The 25,726-nt window shown below is 43.7% G+C and overlaps 1 protein-coding gene across 1 annotated transcript; it reads left to right on the forward strand.

The window, feature by feature from the left end:
* Positions 1 to 9,315: 9,315 nt before the first annotated feature.
* LOC307249190 (uncharacterized protein) lies at positions 9,316 to 25,101 on the forward strand (the record flags this gene model as incomplete). The annotated part of the gene is made up of 4 exons (XM_080025829.1): positions 9,316 to 9,365; positions 11,731 to 11,830; positions 23,544 to 24,580; positions 25,044 to 25,101. The coding sequence occupies exons 2-4, from the start codon at positions 11,813 to 11,815 to the stop codon at positions 25,099 to 25,101; spliced, it is 1,113 nt and encodes a 370-aa protein (XP_079881955.1). The 5' UTR covers positions 9,316 to 9,365; positions 11,731 to 11,812.
* Positions 25,102 to 25,726: the final 625 nt, after the last annotated feature.

Consider the following 25,726-nt stretch of genomic DNA (forward strand, 5'->3'; position numbering starts at 1 on the left):
TGAGAAGGGCCGTTGCTAAGGTAGTTTGTTGTTCTTTTGCAGTCAGGGGAGTCGAATTGAACGGCATTGTCAGCTGATCAGCTTAAGCCCCTTTTCCTGTAACGACTGCCCCCTTTTTGTTTTACCGCACCGAACTGGAAGTGTTGAGGAAGTTTTAAATATTGAAAAATGCCTGTTGAATCTACAAAGGTTTAAACAGGTTTGAGGTTAGAGGAAGCTGCAAAGCATCTGCATAGTGGGAAAGCAGGGAGTGGGATTAACAATTTAACTTAATATCATGATATAATTTCTAATGGAGAGAAGAATAAAAATTATTCTTGATACTTCTGTTATTGATAGATATTTTTTATGTCTATTGGCAATTGTCAAGACTTGTCAAGCTCCCTATTTTCTGGTGTCATCTTTTTTTTCTCCCTGTTTACTGTTTTATTTTGCTAAACATTGTCTTGTCCTGTCCGTGTCCCTTCTGTGTGATGACTGTCCCCACCCTAATGTGTGTGACCTGTGTCTCCAATGTATTTGAGTATTAAAGTCCTTGTCTTCTTTTCATTAGTTGTAAAATCCTAAGGATCCTCATCCCTACTGCCGACCCTGACTGCACATCTCTGCCTCACTCATACTCTGTCTTTGTATTTCTGTCTGTCTGTCGCTACAGAAACAAAAAGGAACAAAGAAACCTAAACCTCACCGCTGTCAACAGTGTAAGAAAGAGTTCATATGGAGGTCTGCCTTAACGATTCATCAGAGAATCCACACTGGAGAGAAGTCGTACAGCTGTGACCAGTGTGGGGAAACCTTCAGTCAATCAGGAAACCTCAAAGTCCACCAACGTATTCACACTGGAGAGAAGCCGTACAGCTGTGACCAATGTGGGAACACCTTCACTACATCAGGAAGCCTCAAACGCCACCAACGTATTCCCACTGGAGAGAAGTCGTACAGCTGTGACCAATGTGGGAACACCTTCACTACATCAGGAGACCTCAAACGCCACCAACGTATTCACACTGGAGAGAAGCCGTACAGCTGTGACCAATGTGGGAACACCTTCACTACATCAGGAGACCTCAAACGCCACCAACGTATTCACACTGGAGAGAAGCCGTACAGCTGTGACCAATGTGGGAACACCTTCACTGCATCAGGACACCTTAAAGTCCACCAACGTATTCACACTGGAGAGAAGTCGTACAGCTGTGACCAGTGTCGGGAAACCTTCGCTACATCAGGAACCCTCAAACGCCACCAACGTATTCACACTGGAGAGAAGCCGTTCAGCTGTGAGGACTGTGGCCAGAGATTCACCCGGCAAAGTTCTTACAATAATCACAGAAACATTCACAAAAAGGAAAAAATCTACCCATGTCAGGAATGTGGGAAAGTCTTCAGTTCATACGGCTCACACCGGGCTCATGAGAGAATCCACACTGGAGTCAAAGAGTACCAATGTCAACACTGTGACAAACGGTTCTCTTCATCGTCTCATCTCTCACGGCATGAGAGAATCCACACAGGACACAAACCGTACTGTTGTGACAAATGTATGAAAAGCTTCAACAGAAACGATCACCTAAAGAAACACAAGTGTGTTTAAACTATCAGTTATTATCAGAGTTATTAAGGCATCAGCAAACAATGATATACTGTTTCTGTTTGTCATAGGTCAAAACATGTAGGAGAGAGAAGCATTTTTTCTCAGCATATGATGTGTGAATATATCATGTAATAAATGCAGAGCCCTGTTTTCATGTGAAATTCCACCTATCAATGAGGATAAAAAGATTCTGTTGTAGAACCTCATTCATCTGACTAAACCCATTTCCAAGATTTTATCTGACCCCATCAGAATAATTATTTTACATTTTGTTGAGGTCTTTCTTGTCAAATGTTATGATAGTTATGTAGTTTTTGAAATGTTTTAACCGCTCTGCATGCAGTTGTCTTTTTATTGTTTGAAACCATTTATTTTCTTTGTTATTTTGAATAAATTTAAAGTTGTATTCAATAATGCATATGTTTATTCTAATTAACTGTTTTATTTAGAAAATGAATCTCCTGTTAAAAATGCGTGTGAATGCTGAAAAGCTGATGCTAAACTGGATTGCTGAGTATGAACTTTCTGATAAACTGAAAGAGTCCGTTAATCTGCTTGGAGCTAAACTACATTGCTAGCTTGGATTGATATGATTCAGCTGAAGGAGTATGATAGGGAGTGAATAGTTAAACCGTCATAATGTAAGAAACATTTTGAATAATTAGAAATATTAATGATATTTCTAGTTGAAAGACATGAAAAATTATTTAAAAGTGTTAAATAATCCTTTAATGGGCAGAATGAGTCACCCATCCTTAACCATATTCACTTTTAGCAACTTGTTTATGAATATAGTTTCTTTGTTTTTAGCTTGAAGTATTTTTGAATGTTTGAATTGAACATTATATCATGTTATCTCCAGATTCTTATACTGCTTAAAGTTTTGAGCTGTTTTTTTGGCATTTTATTAAATATTGGACTGAATAAATCAAATACATTTCAGCTTCATTTCTGTGGAACAGATGAAACGGACACATCTGTATATCACATGCATTTTATTATCAGAGTTATTAAGGCATCAGCAAACAATGATGACTCACTGGACCCCCTGCAGTTTGCATACAGGCCTATCTATCTATCTATCCAGGGCTCAAAAATAAGGATTGCCCAACGTCCCGGGGCAAGTAAAACGCCATGTCGGGCCAGTAACTATGAACAACTAGATTGCTATTTGACCTGTATAAGACTTACTGTTAACGTTTATAATATCATTTTACACTCATTAAAAACCTGTAGAAAATGTATTCAATCAACATCTCATACGTTCATAATAAAGTGCCTTGGTCTTATCATCCTGCCTCCTCTGAGATTTATTTTAAAATGTTTTGGAAAGAAATCAAATAATTATTGAGATTTTTATCTAATTGAGCATAGCGTTAGTTCATGCAGGGTACGGACGTCAAGTGGCTGTCATCTGTGCGCATCAGCTGACAGCCAGTTTACGCCCCTAGCACATCATTGGCCGTACACTCAAAGTGGCGCCTTATTTAAGCTGCTCTAGCCTACCTACTGGTGCTGCTTCCTCTGCAAGCTTTTGCAACTGCTTACACGAACGACATGGCTGTCAGTTCACTTGCTCTACTTACCTTGCTGTTGGCGTGTCGATCCACTCCATTTACGACCAAGATTCATGGCAGATGGACAAAACTATGGATTATCTCAGCTACAGCTATCCGAAGCAGAGGACGCCATCCGTATGCAGAGCGGCGTTTCACTCGTCGGAGCTCCCGTCGGGCAAGTTAAAAACCTCAATCACCCATCATCGGGTAATGGCTGGGGCTAAAACTCCTGGAAGTTACAACCCCGGCCGCGGCCCAAGAGAGCACACGAGTTGGTTCCGGTCTCTTGGGCGAGGTCCATGGATCCAATCACGGGTCCAGCCTCCGCAGACAGCTCCGTGATTCGGAAGACAACGCCGTCCTCCCAGCGCCGCTCTACATCCAAACATCACTTGCTATGATGTATTCCCGCACTGAAGCCTCGGAGTCCGGTTCGGCAAACTCAGCGGGTCCATGACGTCCCAGGTCAACGGGCTCCGGTCCGTTTCCCTCTCCAGCTGAGCAGCAGCAGCCAGCGGCTGCGTCGTCGGCCGATGTCGTCACTCTAGTGGGTAGCGAGGCATCACTATCCCGCGGAGGATGCTGGGAAGTGTAGTTCCGGTTATTTCCTCTGACCAGTGTCAAAACTCCGAGTGTTAGCCACTCATTACAGCCTACACCATCTGTAGCTTTGTCTGGCTGTGCGAACTACGCATGTCTCGCAAGCCCCTGCTGTTCACCTAGTTAAATGCGTGCCTCGCTTGGCAGTATACGGTGAAATAAAAAATAAAAAATCTAACTGCTGAGTTGCCAGGTTGGGCGGCCTAATCAAGCATTTAACGGCTACCGTGCTCTTGCATTCATATCGCTAATACGAAGCAATTAAATTGAGGGACACTATAACAACCTGGCATTTCATTTTCAACGCTAGTTCTGCTTCTTATATTCCATGTGTCGGCTAAGGTATTGCAGCATTTTAGCTTGTGTTATCAACATACTGAATGTATTGATTTCTAATCAAGTAGTCACCAGGTGGACAGAACCAAAAAGCCGTGGCAACGAGGGGATACGATTGGTAATGCATGCATGCACCCGCCCACTCTCGTAAGGTAGGCAATGCTGCTTTTTATGAGTGTCCGTTACGAGCCGCATGGTTCAGGGATGATGACGGCTAACTAAACAGACGTGTGGCTGTTTATTTGTTCGGATGAAGCTTGATACAGTCGTGGTAAAGCATAGACTGTATGGGTAAAGGTATGTGATTTTGTCTTATCAGCGTGGCTCATTTAATGGTGCACACCAGCGCTGCTGCAGTCTCTCCTATCTCCGAGCGCAATAGCCTATGTTAGGCCTCATAGGAGCCATATTCATTTATTCTGTTACGTTCATGTTTTGCGCTCCATAACAATAGGGGGCTGTATTGGGTGTGGCTGAGGTTCGGCAGCCAGTCCAAGTATGTCATTTAACACAAGGAAAAACAGGGAATTAGGTGTTTGATCGGGAAGCAAACCGTTTTTACTTTTTACAAGTGTATTATGAGTTAACGTTGCGCCGGTGACGGATTTATGAAGGAATAAACCTGCCGTACTACAGTCAATGTACTCCCGTTTATGGTTTACGGAGGGCACTGGGCGCACATCGGAATTATCCACATTAACCCGGTAGTGGCTTCGGACAGGGTTTAGCCGCTACCCCTCATGACATAATCTCGTTAAATAAAAAATAAAAATGTGTATTGCATGCTCAGAGCTGAGTGATAGTCGAACATAGCTAACGATTTTGGAGATGTCTTCAGCATCAAATTAAGCCAAACCCTTTCACTGCACTTTATGCTCAAAGATAGGTACCGCTTTCAAAACTTAACCTCAGCTGTTTTTTATTGCTTTTGGGGCCTTTAGAGATGTCATTTGTAAGTTCCCATCGTAGGAGGAACTCTGTCTATGTGTATATAATAATGATATGCCAAGGCTGCTATATTGATTTAAGGGTGAATCAGGCCGGTCGTTGAAATAGCTTTTCAGACCATTCACCAGGCATCAAGCCCTGGCTTAATATGCGGCTCGTGGCCTGAATCTGTGCTAAACACTTAGCCGTAGGTCACGCTGCATAGCCTATTACGCAATGTGTTTAAACTTCAACGAGTATGTGCAAATACTAGCTGGAAATACCCACATCTTGGAACGATGTAGGGTGTGGCAATGAGCATAGACCTTCCGCTTCCAACCAAGGGAAGGCACCAACGCATGCATTTCAAATACCACCGCATGCAATTGAATAGCATACAACCAATCATAGCAATGGACAAGTGACAAGAGGGTATTTAAAAAAAAATAAAAAATAAAAAAAAAAGTTGCCTATACGGCCCGGCAAATGCATATCTTGCTTATGAAATATTTGGATGCCATCTTCTGTACATTTTGAAGGATGCTAGGTCCAATCGATAAGTGTTGAGGCCAAAGCTGTTTCAAACAACGTATCCGCAGCCATCTTTATTGTAAATAAAAAGATGTAATTGATTCCCAGGATATGCAAATACATAACTGTAATGCATGCAGCTTGTGCGGGGACGACCATTCTAAGTCTGCTGCCCGAGACAAGCCGCCTTACGGAATGGGAAATTAAATAAATGCATATATCAAATATACAGTATTCAGGCTATAGCGTAAAATAAGCCACTGACTCACGCCAATGTTCCTGAACTGGGGACGTGCTTGAAGCATCCCATTTGCTGTTTGGCAGTTTTGCTATTTGATCACAACCTGCCAACCTCACTTATTTTGCATACCTATAACCTGATGGGAATAAGGAGGGAACATCATTTTAACTGCTGAATCTAACTCTGTTTTCTGTCCTCTGTCCTATGAGTCGATATTGGTGAAGCCCACTTCAATCCAGCATCGTGAGCCTCCTCGTTATGGAGGGGAAACCTGTGCCCAGAGCTGGAGCCTGGTTGCCTCCCGCCCTTGTCTCCTCTGCCAAACTGTGGGCTCCAGCCTGAGCGCTCCACTCCTCATGCTCTGTGCAGAGCAGCAGCATCTGCAGCATCAGTAGCTCCTGTGTTAACGCTCAAAGCTTGGGCTGTGGGTCTTCGTCTGCCTATAAATATCACCTCCGGTCAGGGCCTCAAGTATAATCTACGCTCTAAAGCATCCATGGGTGCCGTGTTATTGCTGACTCATTCAAATAATTAGGGCATATATTATTTGTCTTCGTGTGCCTAGATATTAATCCACCTTGGCATTGGATAACTTATCAGCTTTTTGTATAGATTTAAGTAGCCTCACTAAGGTATTTTAATCTAGCTGGCTTCCGCTGCAGTACGATGGTCTGGTAGGACCATAGCGTTCGAGAGGTTTCCTCAAGCAGGTACTGCGATGGTATTTGATACTCTTATTTACTATCAAACATGTTAGCTAATTAATAATGTATTAAGCATAGATTAAGTAGCATTTTCAAATGTATTTAATTATCTGGCTTCCTACGATACTCTCTTACTATTTAACATTAGGCATCCACTGAGGGCTCAGTCAGCATCTCCTGTTGCACTCTTATAGTATGGGGGGCAGGGGGTTGCTGCCCCTGACCCCGGCTCCGGGATGATCATGTAAGCAGAGGGGGCGTGCGTCCCCTCCAGAAGGCTCGTTTGTCATGGAAGGGCAGAGATGTGTGCTCTCTCTGCTCTGGCTTGCATGCGCACTCCCGGCGGGTCAGGGTGGTCGCACTGTTTAAACAGGATTTTCAACATATTTAACATTTCTGGCTTCCTACCGATGGCTCAGTCAGCGCCTCCTGTCGCCACTCTACGTCGTGTCCTGGATATAGGCTATAATAAATACATTTTGGCATTTGATAATTATGAATAATCTTATAATTATTCAACATGTTAGCTAATAATTATGAATCAAGCATTCGCATTGATTAAGTAGGATCAAATGTATTTTAACATTCCTGGCTCCTACTGATTGCTCAGTTAGTGTCTCGATAGTCTCCACTTATAGTCTCCATTTATAGATTTAAATGGCCTCACTAGGTATTTTTTAATCTATCTGGCTTCCTACTGAGGGCTCAGTCAGTGCCTCCTGTCGCCACTCTACGTTGTCTTGGGGGGCAGGGGGCATATTTTCCCTGACTGCGGCTCCAGGTTGCTCATATTAAACGGAGGTGACATGCGTCCCCCTTAGGCTCGGTTATCCTCGGAAGGGCAGGGAGGAGCTCTCTCTGCCCTGGCTTTCATTCGCACTCCTGGCGGGTCATGAAGGTTGCCGTTTGGTCGGTTGGGGGGTCCTTGCTGCAGATCTCCTCACCTTCGGTAATCCATGAAGCTCATGGAGGTCAGAGGGAGGGCTCTCTCTGTCTAAAAGCTTTCCAAGCAGGCGCGTGGAGGGTGTGGAGATCCCGGATCAGAACCATACCGCCAAATATAATTACTGCAAAGTATTCTGCTAATTGAAATAAACTTCTATTTTGACTAAAGTATTCCTGTCTGAATTTATCTTCCATAACATGTCTTCTTTCATACTAGTATAAATCAAAAGGTCCAACATGTACATTCAGGTGTTTATTTGACTAAACCTTGTCTGTTTGCGTCTGTATATTTCTCCTATACAACCATCTTTAACGGACATTATCTCAACATTAGTTTTTATTTTTCCAATACTCTGAACCAGAAATCTCATCTTCTAGGCTGGGGTCCCTCAACATCTGCCAAAAACTACTGCAGATGTTTTACCAGTCTGTGGTGGCCAGCGTGCTCTTTTATGCTGTGGTTTGCTGGGGAGGAAGCAGCAGGAGGAGAGACGCCGGTCGACTGGACAGACTGGTGAGGAGAGCTGGCTCAGTAGTGGGCACAGAGCTGGACTCTCTGGTGACAGTGGCAGAGACAAGGACCCTGGACAAACTGCTATCCATCCTGGACAACACCCACCACCCTCTGCACGACACCTTCACCAGGCAGAGGAGTGTGTTCAGTGGCCGAATGCTGTCCCAGTCAAGCTCCACCAACAGACTAAAAAACTATTTCGTCCCCCTGGCCATCAGACTGTACAACAGTTCCCAGTCAAGGCAGGGAGGACGACAACGACAATAGACAATGGACACTTTATTTATATTTATATCTGTATTTTTGCACATATTTGCACTGTTCTTACCTTACTTTAATTACATCTGCACTGATTTACTTTCATTTGCATTGTTTACTGTCTGCACCATTACTGTAGCTACTGTTAATTTTATTTTATATCTTAATTTAGGTTAAAGTTTATTGTAAGTACTGTCAGTTTTTATATTTTAATTTAGATATATATCATAATTTTAGCCTAATGTATGTTTAATGTATGTCTTGTTTTTATGCTACTGGAAACCTGAATTTCCCTCGGGATAAATAAAGTATCTATCTATCTATCTATCTATCTATCTATCTATCTATCTATCTATCTATCTATCTATCTATCTATCTATCTAAAGCACTTACATCAACTAAACTTTCCATAATCATTCTCAGCACTATTCTGAAGGCTATTACAGAAGGATTTGTTCATATGTTGTTCACTGTCTGATTTATGAGACATTTTCTTCTTACAAACATGCAGACAATGCATACAAACTATATGTTTCTAGGCCTATGCTATGGTAGGCTATGTGTGTGTGTGTGTGTGTGTGTGTGTGTGTGTGTGTGTGTGTGTGTGTGTGTGTGTGTGTGTGTGTGTGTATGTGTGTGTGTGTTTACTAACTCTGTATTAGTCTGTGTGTGTGCGTGTTTACTAGCTCTCCCCACCAGAGTGCGCTGTTGCATATCATACAGCAGCGATGTCTGGAGATGTGTTTACTGACCGGCTCTACTGTGGGGAAAAACTGATAGTTGAAGACATTTTTTTAGGGTTTTTTTTATGAAAAAAGGCTGTATCCAAATCTTTTCTGTAAAAACGTAGGACACAAATATGTTGTAAAAATGAAATAAAGATTTTAACTCTTCAAGGCAAATTGACCCATAATTGGTTGGATATTCAAAGTTTCATGATATCTATAAGTTAAAATGTTACCCCGTTCAACTGCAGTGTCTCGACTTTGACCACTGGGTGGTAGTAATGCGCTCAGCAACGTCTACACTGACTGAAGTCTATATGAAGGAGACGAAGCATCTGGTTAGGATCTGCGCATGCGCGATATTTTCTCACAACATTGGAAGACTCAGCAGACAACACAAGCCTCTTCACCGCCTCGTCTTTATTTATCAGGTTGGTAATGTTTCTAAACCTCACCGTGATTGTTGTAGTTTGTTAATGAATGTTGAGAGATCGTTTTAGTTTAAGGTAATATAGTGAAATGAGCGGAGTTTGTCTTAATTTCACGAAAGTGTAGCTGCAAAGAAACAAACATGGCGCCGACTCCCGCGTTTACTGTTTACTGTTAAGGCTCTTTCCCGCTACATTGTACCGTCAACTCGCCTCTGGTACAGGTACTGTTGTATAGGTCGTTTTCTATCACAATATAGGGGTCGTTATTATCTTTCAAATTTCCAGCAGGACATGTAGCTTACAGTATTAGCCTCAGCTTGTCTTACACACAGCAGAGTCGAGCGCAGCATAGCTTTAGCCTAGCCTAGCTTTCCCACCTCATTGTATAACGTTACTTCCCCCGGGCCGAAATACACTCATAAACTCTGGGAAATGAAGCGTGGGGGTTTGGATTGGGCAGCGGACCTTATTACCAACTAGATTATCGTTCAAACTTCCAGCAGGACATGTAGCTTACAGTATTAGCCTCAGCTTGTCTTACACACAGCACAGTCTCAGAGCTACACCGCCCATATCTGGAGTGAACTTTTACTAAAGGCTCCTGCTCCTCCAAACGTTATCACTAAAATAAATGTATCTATCGTATTAGTGTGCATGTTACGGATCCCGAGTCATGGCGCCCGTGGACAGATGTATAGATAACTGAATTATCAGTAAACCATGACAGTGGCGTGCACAGACATTTTTGGGGGCAGGTGCTCATTGCAAAAAAAGGGCACAATATATTCTATCGATGAATGACCAAATAATTTTAAGGGTAATTGTACAAAATCCCCCCCTGGCCTAATGACTTTTAATACCCGGCCACACATAGAGTATTTCTCAAAGGAATTTGGGTGACTGTGTTTGGGACCCTGGACCTTCTAGGGAGGTCCGGGGGAATGCTCCCCCGGGCAAAGGAAGAAAAATTTGAACCTTTTAAAGTAAAATTCATCAATCAGGTGCACTTTGAGAAGAAAGCTAAGGCTAAATCACCTGTGTCAATGTGGGCTATTCGGTACTATTTTCTGGAATAATTTGGAGACACAGAATTACCAAAAAGCAGAAAGAAAAAATGTACATGCGGGACGTAATGTCTCCATAACAGCATGCGGCGCTAATCTGTATTGTGGCCCGAAAAAATACGGAAGCCGGAAATGATTGGACGGCTCTCTAGACCATAAACATAGATAGAAATACGTATTTATATTTATGGACCATAAAGAGCACCATTTTTAGCAGAGAGTGTTGAGCATGGTGTCGAGCAGTCAACAAGGGTTGATGCATGTGAGTACTCGCTGAACGAAACAAACAAAACCATTAAAACGATGGCTAACTGTTGTTAGCTGTTTGTGCTACCCACCTCACTTCCGGGCTTCACTGATTCGCTAGCCCTCCACAAATCAAATTGCTCAAACTGAAAGACTGCCCGCCGCCGATTGAACATGTTCAATTTGAGCCGATTGAACATGTTCAATCGGCTCAAAAGAAGCCCGACGACATCTACGACGACCGATTTCATGGCACACATCAAACAGATTCGTGTCCCCGCCCCTTCGAAACTCTACGACGGCGATTATCGGGCCGGTGTGTCCTGGCCTTTAGAGCTCACTCAAAGCACAAATAAACAACTGCACTTCAGAAAAACAAGCCCAAGATATGTGACCCCCAGTAAAAGTAACTTGTTTATTTCAAATTCTTTATGGGGAATGGCTGATAGGGCTCTTCTCTCTCAACATTTACAAAAGTGGATTCAGCAGCACTGGCTGTCACAATGGACTAGAGAATCCTCCTTTGCAGTGAGTGAGTGTTAAACTGCTTTTAGCCACAGTGCCCCTCACTCCTGGAACAGCCTACAACATCAAATAAAAATAAATACACTCATAACTGTTAACCAATTTAAATGTATTATTTTGAATCAGCCCCACTCCACTTGTAACTGTTTTAATTAGGCTATTGTTCTGCTTCATTCAATTGATCTAAATGTTTTAATTGTTGTTGTCTCTTTGTCAGCTTGTTTTGTATTTTCATTGTGTATCTGTAATTAACTCGACGTCATTGTAAAAGAGGGTCACCCCTCAATTGATCTTTCGAGGTTAAATAAAGGAAAATGAAATGAAATGAAAATGCTGTTGGTTGTTGCCTCTGTAGTTGATTCTGTAATGTTAAAGGTTTGTTCCCCCTGCAACACTGCTGATCACTGAATGACGTTGATGGTTGATTTAAGAACGTTGTTCACTACCTAGCAGCACATGCTATCAAACAGCGCTAGCACACTAGTTGATTTAGCTTACATTAGCTAATCATTGTCACCTTTTCTTTACAGGTCCGTGGTCTGACCAAACGTCTGTGAGCTCGACACACAAACACCGTCTCTGGTTACTATCTGCTGCCACCGAGGAAGAAGCATGAGTTCTCCACAAACGGTGACTATACAGTTTATGTTACTATGGTGATATTATGACGTTTCTTCTGTTTTTACCCGTTAAAAGTGTTTCTTTATGGGGGAGTTGTTCCTCAGGATCGTGGGTCTAAGGACAAAGGTGTCGTATTACTGTCTGTACGGATCGTAAGCCCACTGACGCACATTACTGTCTGTCTGCGATATCGGGTTACATAAATACAACTGATTAGAATAGAGTTATTTCTGCTGAAACTGAATCAATCTGTTAAGGGGTAGGACTAGATACGTTGTTTGTCCTCATTCCCCCTTTCCAGCATGTGGAATGTATGTCTATTTTTTTTCTTTTTCTGCTATATTTTTATTTATTTGTGTTCTACTATTTTACTTTGCTTTCATTGTTAATCTATCAATCAAAACGTGGAGTGACCTTTGAGCACAGGAAGTTGACGAGCAGTTCACGCTACACAGCTGTCTGCCTTGTAATGGCGTCTTGCGTGCGTCGCTGTGGTTTGCAGACTACGTGACTGATTGGTTACAGGGGGTCACACACTGCAAGATCTTTGACCAGGACGCACCGCAGTGAAGTCAGTGTGAAGTTGGATATTAATAGGGATGGGACGATCCATTTTTTTAGTTCCGATCCAATTCCGATACCTGAGGTTTGGATATCGGCCGATACCGATACTGACCGATACGATATCATAATTGTTATACATTTTTTTGTTGGTGGTGATGTTATGTATTAGGCTAGGAAGGCAAGCAATTCTAATTTAAAAGAGCAAGAAATATACACAAATGCATATAGGTTTATCTTAAAGACAGAATTATAGTCACACAAAAGAAATCCTTCTCAATGATCACTTCTGCCCCACTAGAATATGTGGTGGTCTGTTTGTCTGAACAGTCTTCCTCTCTCTGACTGTATTTTAAATAGTAGAATTTGTCACAAGCCTCTCCACTTCCTTGACTTGGATTAGCTTTGGTTAGCTCACTGGCTAACAAATATGTTAGCCAGTGAGACATACAGTACTGATATGTACTGTATGTCAAATTATAAAGTGATGTCCTCTCTCCCTCCACCGAACGTCGGCGCATGTTCGCTCTTACATAGTAAAAAAAAAATTATATATATATAAAAAAATAAAAAAATTATATAAAAAAAATAAATAAAAAAAAATCGGATTTTAATATCGGAGCTGTCAGTCCGATATCCGATACGCAGTTTTCGGCCATATCGGACCTGATACCGATACTGGATCGGATCGGCCCCATCCCTAGATATTAATATCCAACAAACATTCATCAGGCCGCAGGAGGATGGTTAGCAGGGTTGCCAGATCTCACAAGAGAAACATGTAACTGGGCCTATAAAAACTAGCTAAAAAAATAACATCCCTGATCATTTCTACCCAAACAGAGCTGATCAGTTAATATGATTTAATTTATGTTGTATTTCAACAATTCCAAAAAAATACTGCAACTTGCAACATTTCTCTTTTTACATCTAATAAAGTAGAACAAAAACCAACTGGCCAACAAAAACATTCTGTATGATAGTGTGGTGGATTTCAGTAGTCTATAATATCAAGAGTTTGCTGACCGTGTATGTCTAAAGGTTGAGGTCACAGGGGAGAAGTAGAGCACCCCTAGAAAGACTAGTATCTGTCTATTTGTAGATATAATACACTTCAGGGTTCAACATAACTTTTTTTTCCTACTGGCCCGGCGGGCCAGTGGATCTGAGTTTTACTGGCCCCTTGTATATTTTCACTGGCCCTGCACACACTTTTTTTTCTTCATAATTTAGTGTCAATAATTTTAATACCTGTATTAGAAAAATAACCATATCTAAAGGGAATATCTATACTGTAACAGTATAGATATTCCCTTTAGATTTGGTTATTTTTCTTTTAGGTAATTATATGAAATGTTGATATTGCTCATACACATAATATAAAACCAGGCAAACATATTGAATTTGAAGCCTACAACTGAAAGTATGTTGAAAGAGTGGGCCAGTATTTTAAAGTCCAGTAGTTTGATGATTGTTTTTATTCTTGAATTTGGGCAGTTTAATGAATAGTTCACCTGCAGAAGTCATGTTCAAACATAAAAAATAAATAAGAGATGAAGGTCTGATCATTCTTTGTGGTGTGGTAGGCTGTTTTTATTACTTTCTCTATATGCATTAGGGATGTGAATGTGTCGACCGAATGACCGGTTTTCCACTTGCGCTCAAGTTGACTTTAAAAATAGAATAGAAATCCGAAAATCAGTGGGTTATGCCGTTTTTTTAATGGGAGATTTCACCGTGTACGAGTTCACGTCTGGTCGTGAGCGCGCTGCAGGAGTGTCACTTCTCCATGAAGTGTCAGCTTCACATAAGAGTCCGGTGTGGGACCATTTTTTCAAACTATTGATAAAAAAAACAATGCAGTGCAAAATATGCAGCATAAGTTAAACGCTCGTCTAAGACTATGACGTTAAATCACCTTAGAAACACACAATGCCTTCGTCCGATCACAGCAGCGTTTCACCGTGTGATCTCGCCAGCGAGTGAGCCGCCGCGCAGATGAACTGTGGTTTGTGGCTAAAATAATAACCGGGGATATTCTCCCCGTTAGCGATTTCAATGGGAAAGACTTCCGCGATCTGATTGAATGTCTCGAGCCTGAAAACACAGTGCCAAACTGCGCGACTATAGGGACTGTACAGTGATTCGAGTCCCTCCGTTGGTTTCTGTCTACAACCGACACAATCACCGGAGACGCATTCACAGCGTTTAAATAAAGCCTCTCATTTGTATTACCATTGGGGCTTTGATGCAAATACTGCAACATTACGGCGGCAGATAAAGGAAAAGCGCAGTTATCATTTTCTGCACCTCAACCTCTGCTGTTGGAAGAAAGAAAGGGGGCAAAGAGAGTCGATTGATTTGTCGACTCGCAGGCGGACGGTAGGCAGCTCTGCCAACGGAGCGAGAGTGCACCCGCTTGTTGCCCCGCCTGTCAAAACGCCCACACATCGGTTGTCCACTGGCCTTTCATTAAAAAAATACATTTTATATTAGGTTTATTATATTGAGTCTTAAATAAACACTGCTTTCATTCCAACTCTCAACGCGCATTTCAATGAACCATGATGTAGTCTACAAAAACATACTGAACTGTGATTGGCCAGTCACTGGCCCGGGCGGGCCAGTGACTGGCCAATCAACTTGCCCTGCATAAGATTTTACTGGCCCCGGGCCATCGGGCTATACGTTATGTCGAACCCTGCACTTGATACCCCCCCACACATGAATATAAGACACTGTTCTGTAACTAATCGAGGAGGTGCCAGGCGGCTCTCTCACTGCTGCTTCAATGCTCCATGAAATCCTCTATATCTAATGTCTGATGGAAATCTCCTGAAATAAACCTTCCTGAAACACAATGATGATTGTCCAGTCTCGCCCTTGTCTTGGTCGCCATGGGGAAACGTTCGGCTACTACATTTGGCGTCACGATGACGGATAAAATAACAGAAACATGATGAAACTACCTGTACTCGGACGGAAATCATCTGATGGAAAGAGAAATGCAGAACGGAAAGGAAGTCCAGATGGACGCCGAAGTTGAAAGTTTCATGTCTGTCCCAGTATCTAAAAATAACTGAGAGAACTGCAACGGGTGATAAGGTGTAAACGGCAGATAGCGCTCTGTGTCATGATCAAGGTTACGGCATGATTGTCCGGACATGGGATTCACAGAGGCTCCGTTATGGCCAGGTAATCCACGAAGTTCCACTGTTATAACAAAGAACCGTGTGCAGTTTTATTGACTAAGACTTTGGGAAAAAAGGCTGGACTGGAATCAAGCTTGTTACGTCGCTCTGTGCTTTATGTACGCTCTGGAAAAAGGGAAAAAGACTTGTAGAAACAGTGCAACGTTTAGAGGCCAACGTCTATGTCATCGAGAATTCAGACTGCTCGGGTTACTGCTCCCGCACTGTCGCAAGTGCAAAGCTGTGGTCATGCTGAAAGTGGAGGAGGCCCCGCGCATACCAGCCGCATCCAGCCGCATCCAGCCGCATACCAACTTGGACATTCCTGGGCCGCTGGCCACCGGGTCCCACACGGTCAGCTGGGGCTGCCTGGAATCAAATGCCAAAGTTGGATGGACTACATCTCCCATGCAAGCTGATCACGTTTCGAAACATCAGGGGCCGTATTCACAAAACATTTTATCTTAGCACTAAGAGTACTCCTAAGGAGCACTAAAAGTTCTTAGTAAGGAGTAATTTCTTAAAACCTATTCACAAAGCTGATAAGACCAACTTTTACTAAGGAATGGGAGGTACTCCTAAGCTAAGACAAGAGGGCGGTGTTGACCCTGTTGCTATGGATGACGTCATGTTCATACCTTCTATGCCCACAGTGATTGGCTGAGAGGGAATGAGAGCTAAGAGTGAGTTTATGATGGAAACACTGTGGGAGATATCCATATCGTGTCGCTGTATTAAAGTAAAGAGTTTTTATATACAATTAATGACAAGTAACACTTATTTAACATGAAACCAAGATACTGCAGGGTTTCCCACACATTTGTTCACAATTGACCTACAATAGCGCCACATAGGTCTATTCATTTAAAATTTTACAATGATTTGAATCGGAAAAAATATCCTTATTGAACAGCTGCACGCCATGCACTCTCACTGTATTTCTCTCAACGGCGGACTATGCCGCAATAGTCAGACAGCGACAAACCAGGAAATTTGCAATTTAGAAACAACAACTGGCGAAATCGTAAAGTGCATGCGGAAGGAAAAAGGCGAGACACGCAACTATACAGTAGCGGATCTGTGGATCGGAGGAGATGCTGCGAAGCGCCACATATAGGCCTACTCTAGTAGGAAATTGAACCCAAACGTGACACCAACAGTAACTTTCAGTGCATCGTAAACCCAAAGCAATTGCAGGAAAAGGAGCTTAATACATCATTTTTTATATAAATATAAATGTGTCTATACTTTCTAAACATAGCTTTACTAAGATCATTAAACCCTTACAGCTATTAAGGTACCTTTTGTAAAGCTCACTAGCATTAAATCTCTCCAAAATGCCATCAAATGAGTGTCTGTGAATTACTCTTAGTGACTTAGGAGTCCTCTCGAGGACTCCTAGCTTTTCATAGATTTAGGAGCTAGCTTTAGCGCTAAAATGCTTTGTGAATTACACTTATCTTAAAAAGTTAGGAGTCCTAAAATTAGGAGTGAAACGCCCCTTATTTTTGAGAGTTACTCCTAAATCAGCACGTTAGGACCTACTCTTAGCCTTAAAATATTTTGTGAATACGGCCCCTGAACTTGAGACTCTGAGGGACTCAGCTGTTATTAATGTGCTGTCGTCGTTGCAGGGGGAACTCTGCTCTCTTACTGTCTCATTTTATCATCATTCAGTGTTTGAGTTTTTGCATTGTTGGTCCTATTCAAATGTAGTTTACTGCAGTAATGTGTACATCTATGCATTGTATTCTACATAACTCATAAAGAGTGTTTCTGTGTTTTGTTGGAGGTTTCTGTTGGACCATTCATATATGTTTGGTTACTTCTCGTTTTTTGTAGATGAAGTTTCATCTAAATGGAGGAATGTGGTGGATTTCAGTAGTCTATAATATCAAGAGTTTGCTGACCGTGTATGTTTAAAGGTAGAGCACCCCTAGAAGGACTAGTATCTGTCTATTTGTAGATAATTATACACTTGATACTAGGGCTGTGTCAAAAAATCGAAATATTGATATATCGCGATACTTAGTTTCCCGATATCAGTATCGATTTTTATATCAAAATATCGATTTAAAAAAAATATATTTATTTATTTATTTTATTTATTTTTTTATTTTTTATTTTTTTGCTTTTCAAGGCTTTATTGACAGTGCAGAGATACAGATATGAAGTGGGGCAGAGAGGGAATGAAACAACCACGGGTCAGATTCAAACCCATGTCTGCTGTCAGGCCTGAGCCTCTAGGATACTGACTATTGAAGTCAGATCAGTTTTGTTTATAAAAATACTCAAGATTCACTGTGTCACAAAAGCACACTGATGTGTTTTCATTTTAATTGTGTCCTGTACAGTTAGTACAAGAGTGAATTGGATTTGTTATTTTGATGTTATGCCTCTCCGGGAACCATCACCTTACCGTGGTGGAGAGGTTTGTGTGTCCCTGTGAACCTGGGAGCTGTGTTGTCCGGAGCCTAGTGCTCCTGGTAGGGTCTCCCAAGGCAAAGTGGTCTCAGGTGAGGGGCCCGACTAAGAATGGTTCAAAAAGACCCTATGGAAAATCACCAAAGAGGAGGAGAGACCCTGCCCGGAGGAAGCCCGGGGCCCCCGTCTGGAGCCAGGCCCAGAAAGGGGGCCCGCCTGCGAGCGTCTGGTGGCCGGGTCTGCCACGGGGCCCGGCCGGGCACAGCCCGAAGAAGCTACGTGGCACCAACCCCCTCTATGACCGATGGGCCCACCACTCGTCGGAGGAACCGCTGGGGTCGGGTGCGCTGCCTAAAGGGTGGCAGTGAAGGGCGGGGACCACAACGGACCAGACCCGGGCGGCAGAGGCTGGCTTTGGGGACGTGGAACGTCACCTCGCTGTGGGGGAAGGAGCTGGAACTGGTGCGGGAGGTGGAGCGCTACCAATTAGACCTGGTGGGGCTTACCTCCACGCACAGTCTTGGCTCTGGAACCGTACTTCTGGACAGGGGTTGGACTCTATTCTTCTCTGGAGTTGCCCAAGGTGTGAGGCGCCGGGCCGGTGTGGGGATACTCACGAGCCCCCGGCTGGGCGCTACTACGTTAGAGTTTACCCCGGTGGACGAGAGGGTCGCCTCCCTACGCCTCCGGGTTGTGGGGGGGAAGACTCTGACTGTTGTTTGTGCGTACGCACCGAACAGCAGTTCGGAGTATTCGGCCTTCTTGGAGACCCTGAACGGAGTCCTGCATGGGGCTCCGGTAGGGGACTCCATAGTTCTGCTGGGAGACTTTAACGCGCACGTGGGCAATGATGGAGACACCTGGAAAGGCGTGATTGGGAGGAACGGCCTCCCCGATCTGAACCCGAGTGGTCGTTTGTTGTTAGACTTCTGTGCTAGTCATGGTTTGTCTATAACAAACACCATGTTCGAACATAAGGATGCTCATAAGTGTACATGGTACCAGAGCACCCTAGGCCGAAGGTCGATGATCGATTTCGTGATCGTATCATCTGATCTGAGGCCGCATGTTTCGGACACTCGGGTGAAGAGAGGGGCGGAGCTGTCAACTGATCACCATCTGGTTGTGAGTTGGGTCAAAGGGTGGGGGAAGACTCTGGACAGACCTGGTAAGCCCAAACGGGTAGTGCGGGTGAACTGGGAACGTCTGGCGGAGGCCCCTGTTCAAGAGATCTTTAATTCGCACCTCCTGCAGAGCTTTTCTAGCATCCCTGTGGAGGTTGGGGGCATTGAACCCGAGTGGTCGATGTTCAAAACTTCCATTGCTGAAGCCGCGGCAGACAGCTGTGGTCTCAAGGTCTTAGGTGCCTCAAGGGGCGGTAACCCTCGAACGCCGTGGTGGACCTCGGTGGTCAGGGAAGCCGTCCGACTGAAGAAGGAGTGCTTCCGGGATATGTTATCTCGGGGGACTCCTGAGGCAGTTGCAAGGTACCGACAGGCCCGAAGGGCTGCAGCTTCTGCCGTGACCGAGGCAAAGCAGCGGGTGTGGGAGAAGTTCGGAGAAACCATGGAGAAGGACTTTCGGTCGGCACCAAAGTGTTTCTGGAAGACCGTCCGGCACCTCAGGAGGGGGAAGCGGGGAACCATCCAAGCTGTGTACAGTAAGGATGGGACGCTGTTGACCTCAACTGAGGAGGTAGTCGGTCGGTGGAAAGAGCACTTTGAGGAACTCCTGAATCCGACTAACACGCCCTCTATGTTGGAGGCAGAGCTGGAGGCTGATGGGGGATCATCGTCAATTTCCCTGGTGGAAGTCACTGAGGTAGTCAAACAACTCCACAGTGGCAAAGCCCCGGGGGTTGATGAGATCCGTCCAGAAATGCTGAAAGCAATGGGTGTGGAGGGGCTGTCTTGGATGACACGCCTCTTCAACATTGCGTGGAAGTCGGGTACAGTGCCGAAGGAGTGGCAGACCGGGGTGGTGGTTCCTATTTTCAAAAAGGGGGACCAGAGAGTGTGTTCCAACTACCGGGGTATCACACTTCTCAGCCTTCCCGGCAAAGTCTACTCCAAGGTGCTGGAAAGGAGGGTTCGGCCGATAGTCGAACCTCAGATTGAAGAGGAACAATGCGGATTCCGTCCTGGCCGTGGAACAACGGACCAGCTCTTCACTCTCGCAAGGATCCTAGAGGGAGCTTGGGAGTTTGCTCATCCAGTCTACATGTGTTTTGTAGATCTGGAGAAGGCTTATGACCGGGTTCCCCGGGAGATACTGTGGGGGGTGCTGCGGGAGTATGGGGTGAGGGTGTCTCTTCTGAGGGCCATCCAATCTCTGTACGCTCAAAGCGAGAGCTGTGTACGGGTTCTCGGTAGTAAGTCAGACCCGTTTCCGGTGGGGGTTGGCCTCCGCCAGGGCTGCGCTTTATCACCAATCCTGTTTGTGATATTCATGGACAGGATATCAAGGCGTAGTCGTGGTGGGGAGGGGTTGCAGTTTGGTGGGCTGAAGATCTCATCTCTGCTGTTTGCGGATGATGTGGTTCTGATGGCATCATCGGCCTGTGACCTTCAGCTCTCATTGGATCGGTTTGCAGCCGAGTGTGAAGCGGTTGGGATGAGGATCAGTACCTCTAAATCTGAGGCCATGGTGCTCAGCAGGAAACCGATGGATTGTCTACTACAGGTAGGGAATGAGTCCTTACCCCAAGTGAAGGAGTTCAAGTACCTCGGGGTCTTGTTTGCGAGTGAGGGAACAATGGAGGGTGAGATTGGCCGTAGAATCGGAGCAGCAGGGGCGGTTTTGCACTCGCTTTACCGCACTGTTGTGACGAAAAGAGAGCTGAGTCGTAAGGCAAAGCTTTCGATCTACCGGGCGATCTTTGTTCCTACCCTCACCTATGGTCATGAAGGCTGGGTAATGACCGAAAGAACGAGATCGCGGGTACAAGCGGCCGAAATGGGCTTTCCCAGGAGAGTGGCTGGCGTCTCCCTTAGAGATAGGGTGAGAAGCTCAGTCATTCGTGAGGAACTCGGGGCAGAGCCGCTACTCCTTTGCGTTGAAAGGAGCCAGTTGAGGTGGTTCGGGCATCTGGTAAGGATGCCCCCAGGGCGCCTCCCTAGGGAGGTGTTCCAGGAGCGTCCAGCTGGAAGGAGGCCTCGGGGAAGACCCAGGACTAGGTGGAGAGATTATATCTCCACACTGGCCTGGGAACGCCTCGGGATCCCCCAGTCAGAGCTGGTTGATGTGGCCCGGGAAAGAGAAGTTTGGGGTTCCCTGCTCAAGCTGCTGCCCCCGCGACCCGATTTCGGATAAGCGGTTGATGATGATGATGATGATGATGATGATTTTGATGTTATGGCAGCTGCAGCAGTGTTTGATAATTTGCCAAAACCAAAAAAAAGGAAGAAAAATGGTAAAGGAAGTTGTGAATTAAATAGTTTTGACTTCATTTGTCTGTACAATTATCACTATATTGTGCTGTTATGTTTGACAAGGCAACTTGTTTATGGAATATCGCAATATATCGTGATATATCAAGATACGCGATATATCGTGATATATCGTATCGTGACCAGTGTATCGTGATACGTATCGTATCGCGAAGTCCTTGACGATACCCAGCCCTACTTGATACTCCCCCACACATGAATATAAGACACTATCCTGTAACTAATCGAGTAGGTGCCAGGCGGCTCTCTCACTGCTGCTTCGATGCTCCATGAAATCCTCTATGTCTAATGTCTGATGGAAATCTCCTCAAATAAACCTTCCTGAAACACAATGATGATTGTCCAGTCTCCAGCCCTTTGTCTTTGTCAAGCCATGGGGAAACGTTCGGCTACTACAATAGCTTATACATTATCATATGGTGACACAGCAGAAGTGTATCATGCAAACATTAGGCAACTATTCATTATCAAAATTAAAAGCAAGGCAATAAAAGTTTAAATGGATTGACAGACGACGCAATGGCGGACAAAGTGTTATAAGGAAACAAATACATTATTTCTGATTAGTTGACTATGTGTTGGAGGCTGGCCGTGGCTTGCCCTTGACGTCTCTCCAAGCTGGTCTTCCGGTGGCAGGTGTAACTTGAGAAGGGCCGTTGCTAAGGTAGTCTGTTGCTCTTTTGCAGTCAAGGGAGTCGAATTGAACGGCATTGTCAGCTGATCAGCTTAAGCCCCTTTTCCTGTAACGACTGCCCCCTTTTTGTTTTACCGCACCGAACTGGAAGTGTTGAGGAAGTTTTAAATATTGAGAAATGCCTGTTGAATCTACAAAGGTTTAAACAGGTTTGAGGTTAGAGAAAGCTGCAAAGCATCTGTGGGAAAGCAGGGAGTGGGATTAACAATTTAACTTAATATCATGATATAATTTCTAATGGAGAGAAGAATAAAAATGATTCTTGATACTTCTGTTATTGATAGATATCTATGTCTATTGGCAATTGTCAAGACTTGTCAAGCTCCCTATTTTCTGGTGTCATCTTTTTTTTTTCTCCCTGTTTACCGTTTTATTTTGCTAAACATTCCCTGCGTTCCAATACCCGTTCAACAGGCACTCGTTCACTTTCCCTAGGCACTTGCCCTCGGGATCCCCGCCGCCATCTTAAGTGTCGTTCCAATTGTCTGGAAACTGAAGTGAACTTCGTGATATAGACCTTCGGAGGGCTGAGTGATCAAGTGAACATCCATGGTCACTCCGAGGTGGATATCACCCACAGTGCATTGCAGTTTGTCTTCTTCTTCTTCTCCTTTTATTTTCCGGTAGACTGTATGCTTTTAGGGACCTCGCAGCCACCCGCAGGACAAATATATAAATATATAAATATATTCCAAAACGCCTCAATTAGGCTATCCTATTTCCATAGGAACAATCCAGTGAATGTATTGCAGTTTACACATTGCTGCTATAACACCGATGGCTGCCAATTAGAGGACTATTTAAAACAAATGTTTTTGGTTGAAACTAACATAAATAAGAAAATATGTCGGAGCAAACAATTTACATGTGTAAGTAACAATGTCTTGATAATCTGAGTTACCGTGTCGAAATTCAATGTTTGTTATGCTATGGAAATGGCTTTCTGCAATATAGGCTACCTTAACAGAATGTTATAATTCTGTATTATTTGCATTCAGAACTACCTATGTAACTGACGGTCCATTGCAACTACAAGGGCAAGTGGGTTCCATTTAAATCCTCCGCTCCTCCCCCGCCCAGTCTCCCTCCGCGCTCCAAGTTCCCTCCGTGCAATGTATGCTGTTACGTCATACCAAGGGCTGAGGGTAAATGAACGAGGGGAAGTGCAACTACTATTGGAATGCAGCTAGTGTCTTATCCTGTCTGTGTCCCTTCTATGTGATGACTGGCCCCACCCTAATGTGTGTGACCTGTGTCTCCAATGTATTTGAGTATTAAAGTCCTTGTCTTCTTTTCATTAGTTGTAAAATCCTAAGGATCCTCATCTCTACTGCCGATCCTGACTGCACATCTCTGCCTCACTCATACTATGTCTTTGTATTTCTGTCTGTCTGTCGCTACAGAAACAAAAAGGAACAAAGAAACCTAAACCTCACCGCTGTCAACAGTGTAAGAAAGAGTTCATATCAAGGTCAGACCTAACGAGACATGAGAGAATCCACACTGGAGAGAAGCCGTACAGCTGTGACCAATGTGGGAACACCTTCGCTACATCAGGAACCCTCAAACGCCACCAACGTATTCACACTGGAGAGAAGCCGTACAGCTGTGAGGACTGTGGCCAGAGATTCACCGCGCAAAGTTCTTACAATAGTCACAGAAACATTCACACAAAGGAAAAAATCTACCCATGTCAGGAATGTGGGAAAGTTTTCAGTTGCTACAGCTCATTCCAGCAACATAAGCGTATCCACACTGGAGTCAAAGAGTACCAATGTCAACAGTGTAAGAAGGAGTTCATATGGAGAGCGGCCTTAACGATTCATCAGAGAATCCACACTGGAGAGAAGCCGTACAGCTGTGACCAATGTGGGAACACATTCTCTACATCAGGATCCCTCAAAGCCCACCAACGTATTCACACTGGAGAGAAGTCGTACAGCTGTGACCAGTGTGGGGACACCTTCGCTATATCAGGAACCCTCAAACGCCACCAACTTATTCACACTGGAGAGAAGCCGTACAGCTGTGACCAATGTGGGAACACCTTCACTACATCAGGACACCTCAAAGTCCACCAACGTATTCACACTGGAGAGAAGCTGTACAGCTGTGAGGACTGTGGCCAGAGATTCACCCATCAAAGTTCTTACAATAGACACAGAAACATCCACACAAAGGAAAAAATCTACCCATGTCAGGAATGTGGGAAAGTCTTCAGTTGCTACAGCTCATTCCGGCAACATGAGAATATCCACACTGGAGTCAAAGAGTACCAATGTCAACACTGTGACAAACGGTTCTCCTCATCGTCTCACCTCTCAGTGCATGAGCGTTTCCACACTGGAGTCAAAGAGTACCAATGTCAACACTGTGACAAACGGTTCTACACATCGTCTGAACTCTCAGTACATGAGCGTATCCACACTGGAGTCAAAGAGTACCAATGTCAACACTGTGACAAACGGTTCTACACATCGTCTAACCTCTCAGTGCATGAGAGAATCCACACTGGAGTCAAACCACACCAATGTCAACACTGTGACAAACGGTTCTCCTCATCGTCTGATCTCTCACGGCATGAGAGAATCCACACTGGAGTCAAAGAGTACCAATGTCAACACTGTGACAAACGGTTCTCCACATCGTCTAACCTCTCAGTGCATGAGAGAATCCACACAGGACACAAACCGTACTGTTGTGACAAATGTATGAAAAGCTTCAACAGAAGCGATCACCTAAAGAAACACAAGTGTGTTTAAACTATCAGTTATTATCAGAGTTATTAAGGCATCAGCAAACAATGATATACTGTTTCTGTTTGTCATAGGTCAAAACATGTAGGAGAGAGAAGCATTTTTTCTCAGCATATGATGTGTGAATATATCCTGTAATAAATGCAGAGCCCTGTTTTCATGTGAAATTCCACCTATCAATGAGGATAAAAAGATTCTGTTGTAGAACCTCATTCATCTGACTAAACCCATTTCCAAGAGTTTATCTGACCCCATCAGAATAATTATTTTACATTTTGTTGAGGTCTTTCTTGTCAAATGTTATGATAGTTATGTAGTTTTTGAAATGTTTTAACCGCTCTGCATGCAGTTGTCTTTTTATTGTTTGAAACCTTTTATTTTCTTTGTTATTTTGAATAAATTTAAAGTTGTATTCAATAATGCATATGTTTATTCTAATTAACTGTTTTATTTAGAAAATGAATCTCCTGTTAAAAATGCGTGTGAATGCTGAAAAGCTGATGCTAAACTGGATTGCTGAGTATGAACTTTCTGATAAACTGAAAGAGTCCTTTAATCTGCTTGGAGCTAAACTACATTGCTAGCTTGGATTGATATGATTCAGCTGAAGGAGTATGATAGGGAGTGAATAGTTAAACTGTCATAATGTAAGACAAATGTTGAATAATTTGAAATGTTAATGATATTTCTAGTTGAAATATTTAAAGAAAGACATGAAACATTATTTTAAAAGTTTTAAATAATCCTTTAATGGGCAGAATGAGTCACCCATCCTTAACCATATTCACTTTTAGCAACTTGTTTATGAATATAGTTTCTTTGTTTTCAGC

This window comes from Ammodytes marinus, assembly GCF_949987685.1.
Source record: "Ammodytes marinus genome assembly, chromosome: 4".
Taxonomy (NCBI): Eukaryota; Metazoa; Chordata; class Actinopteri; order Uranoscopiformes; family Ammodytidae; genus Ammodytes; species Ammodytes marinus.